The 22,833-nt window shown below is 43.6% G+C and overlaps 2 protein-coding genes across 3 annotated transcripts; one reads left to right on the forward strand and one right to left on the reverse strand.

Annotated features, from left to right (window-relative positions):
* Positions 1–430: 430 nt before the first annotated feature.
* NENF (neudesin neurotrophic factor) lies at positions 431–3,400 on the reverse strand (the record flags this gene model as incomplete). Its single annotated transcript, XM_079550297.1, has 4 exons — positions 431–607; positions 1,027–1,130; positions 1,989–2,049; positions 3,236–3,400. 4 exons carry the CDS (start codon positions 3,398–3,400, stop codon positions 431–433), a joined length of 507 nt encoding a protein of 168 aa, XP_079406423.1.
* A 206-nt stretch (positions 3,401–3,606) lies between these two features.
* Positions 3,607–22,263, forward strand: PACC1 (proton activated chloride channel 1; the record flags this gene model as incomplete). Of its 2 annotated transcripts, none has more annotated exons than XM_079532721.1 (8): positions 3,607–3,642; positions 7,300–7,396; positions 8,708–8,917; positions 10,621–10,775; positions 12,303–12,445; positions 17,508–17,652; positions 20,878–20,982; positions 22,102–22,263. In XM_079532721.1, 8 exons carry the CDS (start codon positions 3,607–3,609, stop codon positions 22,261–22,263), a joined length of 1,053 nt encoding a protein of 350 aa, XP_079388847.1. The 2 variants fall into 2 exon arrangements, with proteins under 2 accessions (XP_079388847.1, XP_079388848.1); XM_079532722.1 differs by having other exon boundaries at positions 8,816–8,917.
* Between the last annotated feature and the right edge of the window lie 570 nt (positions 22,264–22,833).

Consider the following 22,833-nt stretch of genomic DNA (forward strand, 5'->3'; position numbering starts at 1 on the left):
CCAATACTCACATGAAGCAGAGAACTAATGTTAGCTCATCCAGATAATGCATTACTTTTCCAAAGAATGAAAAACAATTTGGGATTCACAAAAAAACCATTCATGTTTCAACCCTTAAAGGCTTTCTTTTCTCCGCTAAGAAATGTAATTTTACATAATGTACTTGCAAACAAAGAAATACAAGCAGAAAGAACTTTCAAAAACATCAAAAAATTCCCATCATTCAGAGCAAAGATCCTGTGTGTATGCCACTAATACAGATCTGTTTTCTTTCATATTTTCAGTTATGCATTACAAATATTAGCTGTCATCGATCAGTCTTCTGCTTAGAAAGTATAGATGTGTATACATATCCAGTACATAGGGTTGTGCCTTTCAGGAAATATATCATGCTTCTCCCCAGGCATTTTCCAGGTACAAAAATGCTTTATCAAAATTCATCTCTAATGTTGAAGTGTGGCTGATCTTCAGGCTTAAAGTCTAGATTGGGGCTGCCATCCTCATTCAGAATTCTTCGAGAAGTATAGCCAACAATTGGATATTTGGCTTTGTAAACATTATTGAAGATATCATCCAGTGACTTTAGTTCCTCTTCCGTGAGTCCTGTCTAAATGAATTAGGGTCAAAGAAATAAAAATGTAGGTATTAAAATTAATTTTTCTCTTATTTTGATTACTGTGAGTCTGAAGGTCAGCTTTTGGGTTTATTTTGGAGGGCATGATTAACTAAATTGATGGACTAACCTGTAATTTCTTTCTTCTCATTCAGCCTTACAAAACTTTAACATATTCAGGTCAAACAAACTGTTAGTCACCTTTCTTTTTTTTTTTTTTTAAGAAGTAAATCAGATGTACAGTGAGCAACAACCCACTTTCCTTCCAACCAAACTGTTCTATTCTCATACAAGCTAACTGAATGTTATCATTCACCATCTTTCTGAGCTTTTCACGTACACTGACTAGCAGCACACAAAGCCAAAGAATGAAATTTTGCAAGATGCAATGAAATTACTTGTCAGTTTCTTACTATGTCATGAGTAAGATCTGCTGGATCCAGAGACATCTTTGCAACTCCTCTTGTTGAATCTTTCCCAACCAAAGCATTGTATGGGGCTCCTTTTCCATAAAATTCTGTCAAACAACAATAACAAAACAAACATAAAACTGCACAAGTAATGATCTGACAGTGTAAGGGCTTGTTTCAGCCTGTAATTTTCACCAGCCTATTTCACTTGCTAGTGAGTTGAAACTGTTACCTCAAGTCTAAGATTCTTCCTTCCAAAATTTTTTGTTCTCAGTCCTCAGAAAGCAGAGGACAGAATTTAACACAGCCACTGCATTCCAATGCTGCAGTCTCAAAATTTTAGGGACCAGTGCTTTACATTCTCATAGACTGTTTGTAGACTCCAGAATTTGCAAGCCTTGTCTCACTTAGGATTTGAAGATTATCGGACATGTATGCCCAAGCAAGGCATATGAATAAGCTTAGGACAAGCACAGCAGCAAGCCATGAAGGCCTGTTATGGCATTAAGTTGAATGGCCAGGAACCTTTGGTGCCTTCAAACATTTTATAACCTCCTGTTTCCTTTTCTGCTTTCCACTGAAAGAAAAAAAACTCCTTGCAATGTGATACAGGCGCATCCAAGTTAGCCTTGATCTGGCCAGTTCATGTGCCCAGAGTAGTAAGACAGCAAGGACATGGGGAGCCAGGCAGACGTCTCCAGCATTTCTGCCATCAGCCCGAGCTGCCTGCACTATGCTGGGTTATCTGTGGGTGTGCAGTAACTGCAAACCAGAGTACATCCTAGAAACAACCTTAGTGTGGGAGGTACCAGCAGAGGAAAACTGAGTTTTTTAAAAAACAGAAAACATATATTCTTTTTGTTGCAATTGAACTGTGGGTTTTTAATAGTGTGGGGACATTTGAAAACAAATGACTGAACAACAGCACAAAAACAAAGGAGAAAGGAGAGGAAAACCCAACTTGCCTTTCCCAGAGGTGACATCAAACACTACCCCCTTCACTGCTAGGTAAATGGGCTGTCCTTCCTGAAAGAAAGAAGTTGGTATGTCCTCAGTTCTTAACAGTAGGCAAAATATAATTACTTTTACCTATGAAATCTGTAAGTGCTCAGCATGCTTAGGAGTGGATAAAATGCTTATTTGTCTGTTCTCAAGCAGCTTACAATCCAATGCACAGTACATACACAGCCTGTAGTCAACAACCTGGTACAAATGGCATGTCTGTACATGGGCAATGTAGTGCATGGTATTTTCATACCTGGCCATTCTGAAGGCTCTCAGATACCACCTACTCATGCATCCTTGTGTCAGCTACTGGCCACATGCAGCAGAAAGAGAAGAAACAACAACGAAAATGGTGTCAGGAAGTACAAAGGAGGTAAAGAAAGGCTGTGCCCTCCTACATCACAAGCCGCTCCCTGCAAAAAAATCTTGGTGCCATCTGAAGACCGACAGCAACATTGCATCTCCCCGCCCTTCTCCTGAATGCTTTAGGGTGTGTGAAGTGTATGGCTGTATTCCATAATGCAGTGCCTTTTTTTGGAGCTGACAGTGATGAAAACTGTTTACTTTGCAGAAATCTGTTTGTATGTATACAAACAAACCTGTTTTCTCCCTTGACATTTCTTGCTTGTGCTTCAAACTGTCTCTACATCTTGCTCTTGGGAATGCAGATGGATGTTGCCCCAGTTAAAAAGACGCAGGCAAACAGCATTCTTTATTTGCTTAAGAGAGTAAGGGATTAACACCCAAATGGGATCTGCTGCTGTCTGCCTGCATGAGGTGTGCAAGCTGCCGAGCTCCTTGGGAGGATGTTGAGAAGGCCCCGGGAAAGCTGGCCAGCTTGTCTGTCAAAAGAGAAGGCATCTCTCTGTATTGCAACCGATGCAGCAACTTCTCATCTGGAAGATTTGCCGACTCTCTGTCTCAGAGGAAGCTAAAAACTCTGAAGTTACAATCACTTCGTTATTTTATCACCTCGGAGGGGAGAAAAAAATTGCCTAAAGGTGTGGTTTAACGAATCATTCTGAGAAAGTTTCTGTAACCTGAAGTCCAGTGACCTCGTTAGGCAGCAGTGCACGAAGCAATGCACGTCCGCCGGGCTCAGCGCGGAGCTTCGGCAGCTCCAGGCCGTGCAGCGGGACGGGCACCCGAACCCGGCTGCCTCGCGGCCCTTCAGCCGGGCAGCCCCCGCTCTCCGGCGCGGCCCTACCTGCTGCCCGTCGTATCTGGCCAGCTCGGGCTCGGTGAACAGCCGCACCGGCGCCTCGGCGGGCGGCGGAGCCTTGAAGCGCAGCTCCCGCTCGGCCGCCGTCAGCACCGCTACCGCCATCAGCAGCGCGGCCCCTGACGGCCGTCCCGCCGCGCCGCCCGCCATGCCGCCAGCCCCGCCCCCGCGCCCCGGCCCGCGGGAGGAGCGCGGCGCCGCCTCTCCTCTCGCCGCCAACCGCAGCCCTGCGGCCGGCAGCGCGCCTCGCGCCGCACTACGCCTCCCAGCAGCCCCGCGGCGGGCCGTCCAGGCGCCTGCGCGGCCCGGCACGGGCAGGGCGGCGGGGTTCGGCCGTGCCGCCTCGCGCCGATGCCATGCTGAGGCCGGAGCCGTCTGCGTCTTACAAGGAGGTACGGCGCGGGGGGCGAGGCGGCGGGGAGGGCTGTCGCTTGTGGAGCGGAGGAGCCGGCTCTTTGGGCGCGGCGGCTCTGGCGGTGCGATTTCTTCCTTGCTCGTGCCCGGCGTTCCCATCAGCCCATCTGCCGCAGAGCTACAGAAGGGTGCTGCTTTTCGCATCCTGCGGGGAAAGGCAGCGCAGGTGCGTCGGTGCTCGTGTAGCGGCTGTGTGCTCCGTACGCCTGAGGCGGCGCGAGGGCTCCTGCGGCGGAGCTGCGGCTGCTGGCCGCGCGGGGCTTCGCCCAAGGAGTTGTGGTTCAGCTCGGCGCCGCTCGATCGGTTCCAGCTGTGTCTGTTCACGTCGGAGCAGAAGGCGTTAGAAGATGATGAATAAGTTGTCCGGCGGCAGGCCTGCAGAGACAGGTTCTCCTTTTGTTTATGAGGGTTTTATCGAGTAGGAAGGCCTCATCCCGTAATTATCAGGATGACGTTAGCATCGTTAAGGTTGGAAAAGACCACTAAAATCGTTTAGTCCAATGCCAACCCACCCCCACCGTGCCTACTGACCACGTCCCTCAGTGCCACATCTCCATGTTCCCCGAACGCCTCCAGGGACGGTGACTCCACCACCTCCCTGGGCAGCCTGTGCCACTGCCTCGCTGCTATTTCTGAGAAGAGATGTTTCCTAATATCCAGCCTGAACCTCCCCTGATGTAACTTGAGGCCATTCCCTCTCATCCTATCACTGTTACCCAGGAGAAGAGGCTGGCCACCACTTGCTTTCAGGTGATTGTAGAGCATTGAGCTCTCCCCTGAGCCTCCAGGCTGAACAATCCCAGCTCTCCCAGCAGCTCCCATAAGACTTGTGCTCCAGACCCCTCACAGCTTTGTTACCCTTCTCTGGACATGCTCCAGAGCCTCATGGCACGTAACTCATGTAAAAGCTTGCATTCAGGGGAGTGCTTGAGACAGTCACTGATGTCACAGAGACACCTGAAAGCAGAGACCAAACTATGCACGTTGCCCTGTGCGTCAGTCAGCACCACCCAGCCCTGCTCCACGTACCATGTCCCCAGCTCCATAGTGCCTGTCTGCTTTCCATCTCTCCTCTGGATAGTGAGCAGTGCACCTGCGCGAGCAAGGATGCTGGCATAGCTGGAGTTATCTTCTCTGCGTTTGTTTTTCCAGTGTGTGTGATGGGGAAGGAACTGCTGGGTCATGGACAGGCTCCTGCTGTTGTTTCCCAGTCAGCTGCATGTGCTGAGCACAGAGGATTGCTGAACAAAGCTCCATATCATGTCTTTCTTGCTCTCAATATCATATCTCCATGTCCTCTTGTAAGCTTAACTGTCCCGTGAGTTGCGTTCATTGTACCTCTCAGTGAGAGGCTTCACCTCTCTGAAAAACAGCAGAGGAAAAGCCAGCCTGTGGGAGTAAAAACACCACTATGCCTGATAAATTAAATTCACTAACGTCACCTGCCACAATCTGTGGATTTTGTCCAAGTTTCTGGAAAAACTGGAATAAACTGAATGCAGTACTGCTGTGCTGGTTCTCTGCAGCTCCGTATGCAAGTTACCATGCTGGTTGGTCTGTGATGTGGGGCCACAAGCAGTGCTAGCTTCTAGCAGCCACAGTTGGGCTTACTTACCTCTGCTTCTTCTCAACGCAGGTGTTTGGGATTTGCAGTGAAATTAGTTGGTTAAGGGGAGGTTTGTACATCAGCTCTACTTACTCAGTACACTTGAGTTCTGCCTGCTTTTGGCTATCTGTACTTCACTGGTGCTCCATGTGAAAGGTTTCTGAAACTGTGTGTGCATTTTAAGTAGAGATCATAAAATATGTGGTCGCTTACTGGTTTTCCTGTTTGTTTCTAAGCTGGCTGCTTCTCTTCCTACTTATTAGAATCAAGAGGATCTCTCTTGAGATGATAACAAGTGTTGCATACTATGTTCTTGTTTAAACCCCTGTTGAGATCTTGCTGTTAGGAACAGAACGCACTTAACCCTCATGATGTCAGCTGATGAGGTGTGAGATCAGGGAACCCAGCCAGTGAGGTGCAGGAGTCAGTTGAGACACTGCGTGGACGTTGTAACTCCTGTAAACTCTTTGGGTCAAGAATTTCCATCAGTGTATAATTCAGAGTGGCTTTTTAGCTGATTTAGCTAAACTGGTACAAAAGGCATAGTGAATGTTCTTCCTGTGTCACAAGAGCTTATTTTAGGTAAGGTAAATAAGTAGAACTGACGTGGTCCTGCATAAAGGGGCAGTCTTGAGTTTCATTTATTTTATAATGATTATTGGACAAAAAATATCTTCAGTCATATCCAGGTACATCTCCTGCAAAGGAGCTGATTGTAGCCTATGATTTACCTGTGTATTCCATGCCTTATGCTAACAGAAAGCATACTTTGTTTTAAATGCTTAGCACATAAATAACTGATGAATGCTGCCAGCTTGCTTTGTATGGCAGAAACAAATACAGAAATGTGTCAGGAGGTGATGGAGGCTTTACATCAGCCTTGCGAGATGTGAAATTAATGAATTCTTTCCTAATAAATGCAAATGATGAACTGTTAATGATGTAATGACAATAATTTTAGTACTGAATTGGAGTTGCACAAAAGAAAAGCGCTTATGGATACAGACAGTAACTGTTCAGTTGGGGACGTAAAGTTTATTAGCATTCATTGTGGGTACTGTATTTAGTATGCACCCTTTTTCCTTGAAGTAGGAACAAAACTAATTTCCCTGAATTAGCTATTTGATACTGAGTGTTTAGCTGGATGGGTACTGTGCAGAACATGATATGCTGTAAGCTCAGGACTCGGTTTACCATGCTGCAGTTTGTGTTGTTCCCTTCCATGAAAGAAACTTGGAAGACGTGCAAGGTGTACTTTTAACACACAGGAGGGGGCAAAACAAAAAGTCAGTTGTTTCCTAATCCCTTGTGATCTTCTGATATGAGGAGCTTCTGACTCTGATGAAGGTGTCTTGGTGGTTGGGACCCAGAGCTCTGAATAGCAAAAACAAAAAAACATCAGGTCTCTGCTGGTGTGGAAACACTGGAAGACCAATTAGTTGCATCACCACTAATGTAGAATAATATTTACAGAGAGCTCAAAGAAACATCAAGGGTGTCTTAATGTCTTGTAATGACCCACCCACCTACCTATATAGCTGGGACTGCATTTGAGGTTTTGTCCTAATATCTGTCAAAATTCATTTTGCTTTTTACATACTTCTCTATTAAGGGGTGCTGATGCTCTGTTTGTTGGTATGTGGTGTGGTATCTTTATACCTAAAATATGTTACTGAGTAACAGAACAGACTTCCTGCCTATTTCAGAAGGCATCCCCTTAATTGGGGGTTCTGTGTGAGCTGAAATTGCCAGGGAAGGAATTACATCCGTCTTGAAAGAAAAGGTGATGTTATTCTTGAGACAGCAGGCTAGAAGTAGGTTAAATGCAGTATGAGTGGCACTTAATTTTCAGCTCTAGATCTATGCAAATGTGACTCCTGTGAACAATTGGAACAGACACTGGGTGCTGTTGGAGGTATGGTTTTGTGTGTTTGGTTAGTTCGAGCCTCTCTTATTTGTACCATAGAAATTCCAGTAATTGCAAGTTGAGAGCATGTTTGGAAATTGAACCACTGTTTTAACTACACAGCTGAGTGAAGATGTGGAACAAGTATCTGAAAACCCGACAGATGAGAGAGAAGGAGAGATGGAAGTTGATGAAGATACCAGCTCTGCTATTTTACCAGGTGAGAACTGTTGACCTCAAGATTATGAGTTTTTAAGTACCTATTAAGCTTTTTCTGTGCAAGATTTTGGGTTTTTTTTTGTTTTTGTTTTCAGTAAATGCGCTGATGCGGGCTAGATTTGAACATTAAGGTATGCCAACCTGAAATGAATATCCCCTAAATGTTTTGCAGCTGCTCAAGACAGACTTTTTGTTAGTAGTGCAATTTTATGCATGTTAATGACCTAATTTCCTTGGCTGACATCTCCTGGCAATGAAGTTTGGAACACTTGTGTGGCCACGGACTTTTATATGTGGTTATGTGTTCAGTAGGAGCTACAAAAAGACTAGTGTTTGCTGCGGTAAGGAGCAAACAGCAAACCCTGCCATTATAGCTGAAGGGCAGAGTGTGGCATGGCCTGAAAGGGCCTGACTCATTAAATTACACCACACGGAAAAGTCAGTTTAAAATATGCCTATTTATCTCCTTCCATGCTTTTAGTTTTGATGTTTATTTTGCAGGTTCAGCTTTATATCGCTCACAATCAAAATATGAACGTGTAACTTCAGTACATCATTTTTTTTACTTACAAGTACTGCCAAAAGAAGTTGAGAATGCAAAGGGGTATGGAGTAAGCAGTGTTTGTGTAGCTCTGGATGTGTAAGTGAGACTAGTGTGAAGATCTTCAGAGAATAAGCTTTGAAGGCAAGAAGGAAGGAATCGGGTCTGTTTTTTTCCTAGGTGTAATCGGAAAGAACCGTCTTTTGTGAAACTTTACGGAATATGCACCAGGAGTTACAAATTACAAACCAGAAAATAGAGGGTCACAAATTCACAGTGGCCTTTGCCATGGTGGAGGTGCCATGCAGTTAGCTATGTAAGAGCATTATTAGAATATCAAATCTCCCTGCCGACGCATATACTGAAGGTGGTCAGAATCAGCAGACTGGAAGCGAGGAGAAATAGGTTGTTTGTTCCAGGAGGAAAGACGGAGCACTGAGAGACCTTTCGTGTGAACTTTGAACTTTGTTTCCAGATTGGCCTTCTTGAAAATAACTGCTGTTTCCTGCCTTGTCCTTAGGTGAATGCCAAGTTCAACATTTAAAAAAGGCACAGCTGTCCAAAAACTCTGCCTTGTGCTTGAGGAGGAAGCAGCTGTCTCACTGATCATTAAAGACAGCAATAGGTTGTTTGTTTGTTTGTTTGTTTTAAATCAAACTGAGCTTAAGGTTTACTTTCTTCTCAAGTGATTGATCTTTAAACAAACACTATGTAAATTCTGCCCCAAAATCTGTATTTCAGAGTTCTAATTCATGTTCTGTTTGGTTCCAGATAGCGAACTGGGTACCGGTGCCCCTTCCTTGCGTTTCAGCAAGACCTGCCTAAAGAATGTGTTCTCAGTAATTCTCCTGTTCATTTATCTGCTACTTATGGCTGTAGCTGTGTTCCTTGTCTACCAAACCATCAGTGACTTCAGAGAGAAGCTCAAGCACCCTGTGATGTCTGTCTCTTACAAGGAAGTGTCCTTGTATGATGCACCTGGTAAGACTGGTAGCTAATAAAGGGCAGCATTTGATAGCCAGGAAGTGTTTGCATACTCTAGAATGGGCCCTGTTAAGGAAAGAAGGTAATTTCTCATGGAACTGCTCCCCAGACAGCATTAATAGGGCAATGGAGCATGTAGGATCTGTTCCTGGATCTCACTGCTGCACTGGACAGTGAGATGCTGCTGACAGTAAAGAGGAGTTTTCCAAACAACCCATAAAACAATAATAATAACAACAAAAAACAACCAACCAAAAAAAATAACCTAACAAACCCAGAAGTGGTGCCACTTCCTACTTCTGTTCTACATTTTTTTTTAACCACTTGGAGGTGCATCAGAAGCCAACGACAACGTGATATGACTGCAGAGAACAGTGTTGGCAAAAAAAATGTAATGTGGCATCAGAGAACTGTATTGCAGTTTGCAGGAGGGGTTACTCCACAGAAGCATTTTTGGATAGTGAGTTCTATAATCGCTTTTTAAAATTACCCGGTAGCCATTTGTAAGTAGAGCTGTGGTAGCAAATGTAGCTCAAACAGCATTGGGAGCCTTTTGTTAGTTTCCAGTGTAAAAATAACACTTCTGTTTGAAGTCTGTTCTGTTTGTTACCACATCTTAAATATCACAGTTCCAGTAATTGTAGTTGTAAGGTGTTTCATGTTGTTGTCTTACTCTTACAGATTTTTGTAGAATTAATGTAGCCTTTTGCTAATCAGTGCATCAGTGTTCATCAGTGTTGCTTTTGTTGCTGTTAAGGTAACAAGATGGCAAGTTGAATGCATGGGGCACTGAAGGAAGGAGTAAAACGTTTTTTACACTGATGTGTTCTGGCTATTCTTATTCTTCAAAATACATCTTGTATTTTGGTGGACAGGTCATCTCAGTTGTATGAGTTAATCGCACAACTTGTAAGTCATATTTCTTCGCGTAGTTGGCCTTGATTGGCTTCAGGCAAGTTTGTTTCCAGTACTGACTGTGGCATAACAAGATGTTTGGTTTGGAGCCTTGGTACTTTGCTGGGTTTCTACAGCTGAGGTATTTGAGGCCTGAAGCCTGAAGCTTGCTGTTGGTCTGGAGCCACAGATTTATGGTGTATACAAATACATGAATTCACATACAGGTGAAGTAGTAGCTTGCCTACCTAAGTGATAAAAGTAGTAAGGGATTGGTTGTCACAACGCTGTATTTTATGAATAGAAGATGCTAGATGTTCTGAAGAGCATCTTTTCACTTTTATGAGATTAGCATAATCTCTCATATATAGTACATACGCTTTTTCCAGTTAAAATATCATGTGTTAAATCATAACATGTGAGTGCATACGTTCTGGAGCACTTTGTGTCCCATTTAACTTCAGTGATCTCCTAGCTTACTTTGTACTTTCCTCTCATCTGGGGTCAGAAGGACTGATTCCTTAGCTGCTTGCTAAGGGGGATGAGGGAAGCTTAGTAACTTCTGTGAGCTTTGATTTGTAGTAATTAAAAACAAACCTGGATTTTCTTCAGTGCATTGCAGGACTTCTGTCCTGATGAGTGCAGCTGACACTGCTGTCCTGCTCTTAAAAAAATATTCAAGCGCGTGATTTAATTTGATTGTGCTGCTGGATCTTGGCAGGACAGCTCAGTGTCCTATGGGATTAAATTCCAGAGTGAAAATCTATGAATGTCAGCTCTCTTCAATGTTCTCTCTCCTGAAACAGGTATTGCCTTTTACCCAGGAAAGGCTCGGCTGCTCAGCTGCAAGCATCATTACTATGATCACATTCTGCCTCTGATAAATCCAGGTCAGCCGGGAGACATTGAGTGCACCACACAGAGTATCAACTACACAGATCCTTTTACTAATCAAACTATGGTAATAATACAACGGAATAAAGCTTATTCAGTGGGCTGTGGGGGAGTTCTGCTTGTACGAGGGGTAATTGAGAGTTTTTATATATTCTATATTTTTTAGTTTTATATTTACAAAATACTGCAAAATATCCTTGCTTCTAGGGTTGTGTTTTTTTCTATTGAGTTGGTTGGGTTTTTTTTTCCCTCCAAACCATCTCTTTATATTTTCAGAAATGTAAAATACCCCAATCAGTTTGTATGTATGTTATGGATGATCAGCTGTCACATGGCTCTGTGTAACATGCAAACCTGAATGGAGCAGAAGTCTTGCTTTGCAAGTGAAACTCATTTAATTCATCTCCTAAGTGCAAGCACGCTCCTTGATATAGTAAATCTAATGTTGAAAGCAGTAACAATTTCATTATTTTTGTCACAGTTGGCAAATTCTTAGTTAGGCAGCTGAGCATTTTATTGTATTGAAGCTCTGTGTGCCAGTAAGATAAGATAGTGCATTAAATGACAATCTAAATTCCCCTTAAAAATGCAGGGAGTTTGGCTTCTGTACAAAAAAAAACGTTCAGAAATGGAAGTATGAAGTGGGGTCATTTGTGTCTAATCTGAAGTTATTGCAGATTGTTCCTAAGAAAACTAGACATGAACAAGGAGTTTAGTTACCTCTTTGGTCAGCTTTTTTTCATCGTCGTGTTTTTCTTCTGTCTAGTCATCAGTTCTGTCTGGGAAGAAGCTCCCAGTATGTTTTAAAATAATGTGCCAAGTCTAAATATTTAATGTCTTTCATTTCTTCCTCTATTTTTTTGCCCCGCATGTTTTAATAAACTAAGAACCTGTATTTTATGCTGTGTGGTAAATTTGTTTGGGAGCTTGCAGTCCTCCAATTGAATGGAGAGGCATCGAGGCAGACCTGAACCATGTAGCGCCATGTTCGAATTGGCAGTCATTTTTGCAAGCAGCAACTTGCTGTCCATTGTAATTCCTGCACGTTAAGCAGTATTCTGCCTGCTAGCTGGCTGTCTTTTTTTTTTTTTTTTTTTCTACACTTCCTCCTTTGCAGCTTGCTTGAGGGCTATGAAACTGTGCCTTTTTCTCAAAGGCAAGCATAATGTTTTCTACATCGGACTCCAAATGAAAATTGTTTCATGTCAAGAGCTGAAAGTTCCCAGACTGTAATGCCCTAAGCTGTCTTGATTGTCCTTCTGCAGAATGCAGGCTGCAGAGCCTTAGCTGGTAATTGCACGTGAACCCAAGTGACAGTGATGGAAGTAGTGCAGAATGATGGAACTAGTGCAGATCTCTTAGCAACGCTGTGAATTGATTTAGAGAATTCATTTTTCAACCAAAAGGTGGAATTCTCATTTGGTTGGCAGGCATTCTTTTTGGATGTCTTAGCAGAATGTCTACTTACTAGAGGCCAGGAGAACCTCATTCTGTATTAGATTTCTGCAGAGTATCAGTGATAGGTGGCAAATTCATGAACAGGAAATGAGGATTCCTCCTCTCCTACTCTCACTGTCTCTCTGTCTGCTTATAGAAGTATGCTTTGGTTGTTCAAGGCCCTCGTGACGTGAAGAAGAAGGAGCTGGTGTTTTTACAGTTTCACTTAAATGGAACAGACCAAGATTTTAGTGCCATTGACTACCTTCTGTTTTCTTCTTTCCAAGAGTTCGTCAACAGGTATGTGGAGGGGTGAGCCTGTGATGGCATTGGACTGTTATAGATGGGGATTTTAAAAATGCTTTGTGTTTGTCAGTACCATTGAAGTGACTGATCAGCCTTTTGATTATTTTAATAGGAGTGGAATTAATCCTTGCTTGAACTTTCTTGAAAGCCCCAAGCTTTTTCCCTCCTCGTGAGAAGCTTAATTTTAGCTTTTAATTTAAATTCAAGTTCTGTTTTTCTCTCTGTAATCCAGATGACATGCTAGTCAAAAGCCATTAGGTACAGTGATACCTAATAAGGAGACTTAACTTCGTTAATGGTCAGATGTAGAGTGGTAAAGCGCCTATGTAGAGAGTAATAAGGTGATAGAGAGGAAGAAAAATAACCCATTATTGTACTGAAGCACTTCTGGAGGCTTGGGCATGATCATACGGGTGTATTTTCAAAAGAGGAGCAAAGACTGAGAGAGTTCACTCCCAGTATCTCTGGGTGTCTGAAGACCAGTTATCTGAATTTGCTTTTTGGAAAGCGTTTCTATTTCAATGAAGGAGACAGATATTAAGCTGAAGTTATCAGGTACTTCCTAGAACTGCACAAAGACGCAAAGATGCAAATGTTCCAGGTACTTTGGGCATTTATATTTTGGGCACTGATGTTTTAGAGTCAGAAAATACCAACTGAGAGTAGCGCTGCTGGAGGTACTACTGGTTCCTTCTATGTTGGATTTTCTCAGTTTTGTGGCTTGTACTGCAGTCAGTGGCAGGAAAGGTGGGACTGATTCCAGCAAAATGCACAGCTATTTCTGTACTTCAAGACATGAGTGAGTGTCTGAGACCATCCCCAGTGGGTGAAGATCAGAAGGGGTGGTTGTGTGGTGTCTGGTTGCTGTATCTGTGCAGAACAAGCTAAGTTACCAAGACGCAAATTGGCCTGTGCGAACTTAAGTTCTGGAGGCTACCTTTCTGTTCTCATTGTATCAGTTTGCAGATAAGCCATTCTAAAGAGCTGTTTGTTTCCCAGTTAAAGCATGTGTGTTCTGGTTAAGCTAGCAGTATTCGAAGTATCTCTTCCTGCAAGCAAGTCTACATACTGCTTTCTGAAATGTTTGTATCGTATATTGTGCAGAGGTGGGTTAGATGTGAAAAACAACACTAAATGGTATTGCCAGGGTCCTAGCTTGAAGGCCGTATTTGAGCCAGAGTGGATGAATCAGTAAGAAACATCTGTAAGCTGCCTGAAGAAACTGGGGATTGCAACATCCTGCCTCCAGGTTTCCCAGATCAGACGGGTTAGATGGCAGAACTGATTCCTGAAGAGAAAGGGAAATGATGCTCTGTTCCTAAAGAAGCTGCCTTGTCTCTGCTGGGAGAGTGAAGACTGAGCCTGAGTTATGTTTGAAGCAAAGCAAAAAGGTAGGAAATGAGGTCTGTATGAAGGTGCATCTTTGTGCCTGTTCGTAGCATGTAATAGAAATGTAGGTCAAGGCTGGTTTCAAACTAACCCAGGTAATGGTGGAATTGGCAAAGGCACATAGGCCTTTAAGCATGCTGGTAAATGATCCAATTATCCAGTTGAAATAGAGAACCAGTTGTGTGCAAGATGTTTTGATACTGTCTCTCTTAGAGCATTCTCCAGAGCTTAGTACCAACTGTACGTCTTTGTCTTCCTCAGTATTGTGTATTGCTCTCTTGGTATCCCAGGGCACAAACAGGACAGGTTCAAGACAGGCTGCAAACAGATCTTTTCTCCTCACTATGAACTGCAAGTGGAACATCTTGCATTTGTGGGATCTGCTCGTTCTATTCAGCTTCTAGCAGGAGAGAAAATAGAAATGGCTTCTGGTTCCTCAGCTGATGCTAAATTTAGCTGATGGGGAAGTCTGGACTGATATCCTTAGAAACTGTTGTGTACTGACAATGTAACTTTGTCCTTCCATGCACTCTCTAAAGAAACTTCAAATACTGACCAGTATTTGGCTGTTGTTAATTACTTTTCCTGTCCACATGTCTCACTCATGGGTTACAAGAGCATGTTCTTAGCACTGTGTCCAGCAATGAACATAAGGGTTGTAGCATTCCTGAAGATGCTGAGATGCATGCTGCAACTCTTCAGATATCGTAATTACAGGTTGTTGGGGTTTTTTTAATTAGTTTTTAGTATGGCTGCAAACAGCTTAGGTTGGATTGGACAGTCAGACTGCTGTAACATTAGGATGTTTCATCATAAGTCATAATCTGAACACCGTCCTCCTTAAAACTGATGAAAAGAGTCCAGCTGTATCTCCACCACAACTTCTCTGTAGGTTTATTACATGCAGCTCATTTTTGCTTTGTATATCAATAACCAGTGAAGGCTGCTGCAAGCATCAGCTGTAAGAATACTAAAAATGGCTTCTAGGCTCTTATGCTTTAAGAATTTGTTGAGTGGTAAGGACTCAAGTAAGGTCCAGTTGTTTCTGTCAAGGGTTTTATTTTCTGCAGCTCTCATGTTAAAATTGGATCACCAGCTTGTATTAAACTGGCAGTGTGGGCTAGCTTTGTTTTGGCTTTCACAGAACACTGCTGAATTGTGGGCTGTTGTCAGACTGTGAGTTGGAGTAATACTGCCAGTGGATTTTCTTCTTCTGTGTTTTTCTTTCTTCTTTAAGACAGTGGCAGCTGCTGTGTGTACAGCATTAATCAGCGAAAATGAAATAATGAAACCCTTGCGATGTTACAAAAAATGTGTAGCTAAGTATGCAAGTTCCTTTCCTGAACTATCATTAGTGTAATACATGGGTTTAAGTAGCAAATCCTCTGAACATATTGCTGTTGAAACCACTGTTATTTTAGCATGTACAGTAACTTACGTAAGATGACGAATACCAGTCAGAACAAGGCAGAGATTATTTAAGGGTCTAAACAGAGCTTCGTGTTCACTTCTCTGGATTGCTGTGTGCAGAGGAATAAATGGTAACGAAGAAGGGTCAAGGCTTTAATACCACGACATCTGACCCTGTGTTACATCCCATGTAATGTTGGAGAGTTTCCAGTTCCCCAGCAGAGGGGAACTCAGGTATTATTTGCCCTCTGCTATTACTCATGCAGAGCTTCTGCATCTCTGCTCTGTCCTCCCTCCTTTATTTTGTTCCTGACTCTGTGGCACTGGTGTGGATTATTGGTGCGCACAAGGAGATGCCTTTTCAGATCACTTCTCCACAGCTTCTCTTAAGATATCCATCTTTCTTTTTCAAGCCTACAATTACCATTGAAGGCAAAGTATACTATACAAAGTTGCTGCCTGCTTACCATGTAAATTGTGGCTGTAATGTTCAACTCTAAGTCATAACTTCCTGCCTCAATTTTCCATGTTGGTTTGGAAAGCCTTTCTGGGATGCTGTACTGAGTCATGCGTTGGTGACAGGCTGGCAGAGTGCTAAGTATGTATGTTTCTCTGAGTGGCAAAACACCACGCTCTTCCTGGCTGTCTGTCCCCAATATGCTGCTGTACCCAAATACTGAGAGGGGAAGAAGTAGTTTGTCACTGGTTGGCATGGCAAGGAGCAGTCAGGCATTGGCCTTTCCTCTCGTGCTTTGCCCACATCTTCACTATGGGATTGAAGAGCTGTACTGCAGCTTATGTTACAGAGAGATGGATGAAAATATCCTAAATGGCTGAAGCACTCTGGAGTACCTTGACAGCAGAGTATTGTTTTTTCTTTCTGGAAATGCTTCTCCTTTCTGAGTTTGAGCCCTCCACATGAAGCCCTGAGCTGAAAGCAGTGACTTTGCTAGGCTGTGCCATGCTGTGCTATCATGTGCATGCTGATCTATTCAGCCTGAGCAGTCAGTGTAGTACAGAGCAGCCGTCAGCATGGTAATCTTACCAGCCTGTGCATGTGCTGCCATGTGGACAAGTCATCATTCTTTATAGGAAAAAAAAAGGAGCCCCAGTTCTGAAAACTGAGAGAAAAGTTGGAAAAAGTGTAAATCCACCCAGTGTTGGTACGTGGCAGATCTTCCAGATCGGTCTTGATTTCTTTGCATCTTTCTCCTGGAAGACCAAAGTAGCTTCACCTTCTAGTAGACCTAGACGTGAGCTTCCTCTGCCATATGAACAGAAGTATGCTCTTTCCCTTTACTTCAGAAGGTGGATTTACTCTGGGTCAGAAACGTTTTTCTCTTCCCTTGTCTCAAGGACCAGAATACCATGGCATAGTTCTAAACCTTAAATCTATCTTCAGTAAGAATTTGCAGTCTGTTTTGATGTTTTGTGACTCATAACAGTGGTTTACCTGTTCATTTCAGATGAAACCTTGTGGAAAAGCAGCTGTAGGGAGAGACAGGCTTATTTCATGGAGAGGACATGAAAGTGGCTAAAATCACTGTACCAAGAAGCTCCAAGTGAATGGAAGGGTTGATTCAGTGTGTCCTGTGCATTTAATAGAGACAGGATTCTACCCTAGAGCTACCTTGTTACTGCTTGCAGGGTGAGGTATATTGGAAGACTTAAGATGGCAGAAAGTCGCAGTATATCTTATAAAAAGATATGAACCAATCCTGTTACTCCAGGGCTGCAAATATCTGTGGTTGTGTATTGGGAAAATGGCTGTATAGCAGATAGGAGCCCTTATGTTGTTCCTGAATTAATAGGACTACACTAAATGTGAATTGCAAGGCATGTCTCCATTGCAACCAGCTTATTTGCTCCTCAGAAACGGTGTGAAGCCTTGGCCTGAGGCTATTCCTTCCATCACTTGCTTCTTAGCATTGTGGTGAGTTGTTAGCTGGGGTCCTGGCTCTCTTCCTCTCTCTTCCAGTGGTGACACACGAGCAGAACAAAGCTCCCCCATAAAGCAGCACAGCCTGCAGGGGGAGCAAGGCAGCAGGTAAGTCTTCTGCCATTAAGAACAGAGTGTAAGTGCTAATGTTAATCAAAACTTTCCTGCTAACAGTGTATTAAATGTGCTGAATTACAGCAGTTGATATTTCAAAGAAATTTTAAACACGTTGGAGAGCTTGGGCCTGGCATTCTGCTGCCGCAGTGTCCAAGCACTGCTCTGAGTTTGGTCAGCAAAGTAATGTTCTTTCTCCTTTAGTCCAGAAAAAGCAGAATTCATGAAGGACTGTGAAAGTTCATACTCCAGCTGGAAGTTTTCTGGAGGCTTTCGAACTTGGGTCAAGATGTCCTTGGTGAAAACAAAGGAAGAGGATGGCAGAGAGACTGTGGAATTCAAACAAGAGGTAAGCAAGCAAAGAAAAAAATCCATGAAGATGTTAGAGCATTATGTGATTTAAAACCTGGTTGCTCTCAAAGAGTAGGGGGCTTCTAGTCGAAATTGGCCAACAGAGCAGCATGGAGCTGGCGGCAGTCTGAGCTGGAGGAAGGGGTGGGTGCATTGGTTGGTTGTTTCGAGTGAAATGCCAGGAGACTGGCTTTTGTTTAATGGTATCTGTTCTACCCCTTGCTGCTGAGCAGTTGGTCATCTGAACTGTCTCTACAGTTAGAGTTCTTCCAGTTGGAGAAATTCTGTAGAATTGTAGATGTGCTCTGCTGTTGGTATGGAGACACATCTCAGGAAAAGCATCTCCTAACCGAGAGACAAGAAGTTCAAGGCCTTGGTTGTTGTCATAAGTGACACCTTTATCCAACGTGTGGGTCTGAAGGGACAGAGCTACCTTAGTTCGAGGTAGAGATTTCCAAAGGAATTATCTAAATAATAATAATGGAAAGAGGTACTGTTTAGGTTACTACAAGGGCTGATGTTAAAATGAAGAAATAAATGTAAGCTGAGTATTGATTATAGCACTCTCATATCTGCTTTTTGTTTGGGATTGGGATTTTTATCTGTTAATCACCCTTAGAAATACGGAGTAACTTCTTGAAGTATCTCAAGATAGAAAATATGCAATTGGAAGACACAGACTTAGCTAGAAATGAAATAAGTTTGACTGTTCACACTGACAGACAGAGGTGTGTTCTGAGCCATTTCACTTGTGCCTATTGATGGGAGAGGCCTCAAGGGACAAGCTGTGGCTGTGGGCTGGTAACCTTCAGCTCTGCTGCAGGGGAGTGGGAGATTCCTGAAGTCCTGTGGTGTGGGCCTTAGTCTGAGGAAAGGATATCCCAGTCAGCTGCTGTCTTATAAGCACTGACTACAGTTGTCGGTCCTTTGTCATCTGGAGCTCTGTTTCACTTGCCAGCTGTGGTATTTATGTAGGGTTGGATTTTTTTTTTAAGACTTTGCTGTGTGTCCACATCTAAAGCATCTCAAACATAGAAAAGACTGACCCAGAATCAAAGGTGAGCTGTTTGTTACCATGAGCATCCATTTAGTCCGGCAGTTATGGATTTCCCAATCATCTTTGTGGGCTGTTTGGTTTGTTAAAAAAATGAAAAAAAGGAAATACGAATTGGTACAAATGTGAATTTCATGTTTCAGTTACCTATTAATAATACAGCAGAGGTTGAATTAGTTCAGGCTAATTGCACTTGCTGTTTGACAGTACAGTTTCTGCTCAAATGGAATAAGGAAGTTCACTGGCCTGTCAGATGTAAAACTGGGAGGCAGCACACCAGAAAGCTGGATACAAATACTGGGTCAAATAGCATAGCCAGTCAGTCTGCTGAGTAATGCAGTAGTCATTACTCGGTCTTTTCTGCCTTTCCCATTGCTTTTAGTCAGCTTTGTGACCTGGTTTCCCATTGTGCAGTTTTCCTGAATGAGTGTAGCTGAAGTATTGTATGCTGCAATAAGTAAATGAGCTACAGAAGCATTGGGTGAATGTGCAGCAAAGAGGTTTGACTAGAAAACATAAGGCTGTTAAGATTCCAAGTGCTTGGAATGGGTGCATACAGTGCTCTGCTTCCTGCTTCTGTTTGCTCACAGCATAACATCAGGGGTGGCTCCCTGGGAGGAGACTGATAGAAAGCTGAAGGTATTGATAAAGAAACTAAGCCATGGTGGAGAGGTAGGAGGTCGTTCCCCATACACTGCTGAATCCATTCTTATATCTGTAGCTCCCGGAATGAAGTAACTGTACTGATTCATTACCTCAAGTACAGAATTAACTTCTCTAGGAAGATCACAAGTGCTGCTTTGTGGACACACCAAGGTGTAACCTTTCTTCTGAGGTCTGGAGAAGGGCCAAGTCCTCCCATCACTGCAGTGCAGCTGGTGCCTGGCTCCTGTGTGCTTTGTGCTGTCCTCCAGGGACAGGAGGCTTACAGCAAACTTACTGCTGCTGCATGTGGTTCCCCATATTGCTCCTTCTGGGCTCAGGTGTCTGTATTGGACATACAGACAAGATGGATGTTTTTCTGAGGCCTGGTGGTCATGCTTTCCCAGTTGTCACTCTTTAGCAGCCAGTTCCGTGTGGCTGCAACATCTCTCTGGTACGCTGAGCAGTACGTGCGTCACAGCTGCTGGGAAGTGTCACACAGCTCTGCACCAGGCAGTGATCATTTCAAACAGCAGCTCAGCCAAAGGGCAGTACTGGGAGGTAGGGTTTGATCAGCAGTGTGTAGGCTGCTTTCCCCTTTTCATTCTGTAGTTTCTGGTATCCAGCTTGTTCTACACCTGGTTCTTTTAAAAAAAAAAAAAACAACCACCCAGCCTCCCAGCCTATTCCTGCCACCATCGTGTAGTTCTGTGGTAAATAAAAGTAAGTCAGCACTCATGAATGACAGCTTCCCGAATGCTCTACTGGCCCCAATAAATGATTTTGGTAAATGAACTCTCTGCGCTTTGAAGGGGGAAAAACTTTATTTTGACAAAGGTGATGGATAGGGGCATTTCCAAAGCAGGTAGTGAGGCGTGCAGTGGGCTGAAACTGGCCACTGCTGGAGCAGAGTGCTTTCAATAAGCTGCTTGTGCGGCCATGCTCCAGGTGAAGGCTTTCATCTGCTATCTCTCACTCCTCCTTGAATGTTACCACACCTCCTTCTGCCCTCCTGCAGACAGGAATAAATGAATAAAGCAGTCAGGCCCTGCTTCTGTTTTGCCACTTTGATTTTTAAAGAGAATATGGACCTGTAAGCACAAGGGGACAAAAGTGATCACTGACACCACGGGTGAATGGAGTGAGACTTCCCGTGCTGGTATATATGGCTAAGAGCTGTGCTGCTGCAGCGTGTGCTGTGGTTGTAGCTCTGTTGTGCTGTGTCAGCAAGCACTGGGGCATCAAGTAGGAACAGTGAAGCACTGCTATATGTCACAGAAGCCTTGGCTGCCAGTCTGAAATGGTACAGTGTTTAATTAGGTGAGAAATAGGAAGTGAACGTGATCATGAAACAGATGGAGGAAACTGATGTTCTGTATTCTGAAAGCCTGACATTCCAGGTGGAGGAAGGCTGAACAGCCTGCTCTTTTCACCTTATAAGCCTTTTCTGATGCACTGAAGGCTGGATTGTACGACTGAAGAAAGTCATCTGCACCTTCTTCACCTTTTTCTTTTCTCCCTCCCCAGACTAGTGTGGTTAACTACATTGACCGGAGGACTAAGCTGAGAAGTGACCAGCTGTTTTTTGTGGTGTTTGAATGGAAAGACCCTTTTATACAGACTGTTCAAGATGTAAGTAAACAGCCTTGCATCTTATTTTCTTGCCTCACACGCTCGTGGTGTGTATTTGTGTGCGTGTGTGCCTCAGAGCTTCTGTGTGAACTGAGGGAACAGGAAGAGTGAAGTTAGTTTTGAAATCTTGCTCTGCGGGGTTTGGTTGTTATTTTTATACCTTCAGTAACAAATAGCCACTGGGGCTCAAGACCAACTGATGTCTTTCCCTGGCTCAGTGACACAGCATCATCTTTGCAGCTGAGGTGCATGTAGCTCAGAGAAACCACGCTGTGGTCTGTATGATGGGCCACCATCATACATAGGATGCCCCCGCCTCCTTCCAGCCGGGAGCGCCCCGTGCTGCGGTGAAGGGTGGTGCTTATTTCCTCTTGCTGATGCTACGGCAGCCTGTGGTGCTGTGTTTGGGCAGATCTATAATAGGGGCAGACAGGTTGCAAACCTTGTGGCTCAGCATGTGACCCAGAGCCATCGCCTTTGTGCTGTCAGTGTCTGGTACCCCACAGCAAATCTGAAAGCTGTGTTACTTTGTTGCTGCCTAAACCTAAATCTGCTTGCTTCATCTTGAGGTCCTGGAAGTCACCATCATTCCGAGGGGTACAAGAAGAATTGCAAACTGTAAATAAAATTAACTACTCCTAAGCCAAACGTAGTTAAAAACAGAAACTGAGATACTTGCTGTAGTACTAGAGAAGCAGTTGCTGCTGTCAGAATGTAGTTTATCATTACAGTGCGTCTTCTTAAAGCTTTCCAGTAGTTCTGGCTTTGTTTGGTCTTAATGGAAGAGCCTCTTCTGTATGACTGCTTGTTTTTTTACATCTTTAAGCAATGTAGTAAATTGCTAATTTAACAGTATCTAAAAAGTTAAACAACCCTGAAAGTCAGAAGGAATCTAGCAGGCAGTACAGGCAGCTCCTGGCACGTGTGCTTCCTTTCTCACAAAAGGAATGGGACGAAGCCCAGAACAAGGCACAGGTGTGGCACGGGGCCTCAGCCCTTCTTTGCAGTGTGAAGGCATGTGCTGCCGAACTCTTCTGATAGATACATTGAAATGCTTCTTAATGTACAGGTAGAATATATACGGAGTCAGATGAGAATAATATTTTCAATCTCTTTCAGATAATCACAGCAAATCCTTGGAACACGATCGCCCTTCTCTGTGGTATCTTTTTGGCTCTGTTTAAGGCTGCAGACTTTGCTAAGCTAAGCGTTAAGTGGATGATCAAAATCCGAAAGAGACATCTGAAGAGAAGAAGTCAAGTAATGAACCATATAAGCTGAGATTAAAACTGCCCCGTAAGTATCTGCAACGGAAGGGACAGAGCACAACTGGAATAAGCTTCCACTGGCAATACAGCAAACAGGTATGTTTTCTTCAGGAAAAACACTGCTGGAGGAACAGCCTCGTGAACTGACATCTGAACTCCTGAGAAGAGCTTAACTCTAGGAATGCTAGGACAGCTCTGACAAACTCATGCTTTTCTAGTCCAGATTTAACAAGTTTACCTCGGTATGTGGGGGGGGAGATTTCACTAATGTAGCGGTTAGATTCTTTAAAAACAAACAAAAAAAAAATGAACTGTTTTGAATGCTTCTCAGAACAGGGGGGTGTGAAATGCTGCCTGAGCTCTGAACCTGCATCTGCTACCAGAATGCAGTTATTTCTGTGACCATACTTAGTGGAAGGTAGAACCCAAACAACAAAACAGTCCGGCCTCCCCTCTCCAAAGAATGTTAAAACAAAATACACTGGAATTCTACTACATCATTTTTCATTTAAAGTGTATTGACTTGAATATTAAAAAAAAAATAAAAATAAAATATTGGAGTGAGCTGTCATATCCTTCTCTG

Source organism: Tetrao urogallus (genome assembly GCF_951394365.1).
Source record: "Tetrao urogallus genome assembly, chromosome: 2".
In the NCBI taxonomy this organism is placed as follows: domain Eukaryota; kingdom Metazoa; phylum Chordata; class Aves; order Galliformes; family Phasianidae; genus Tetrao; species Tetrao urogallus.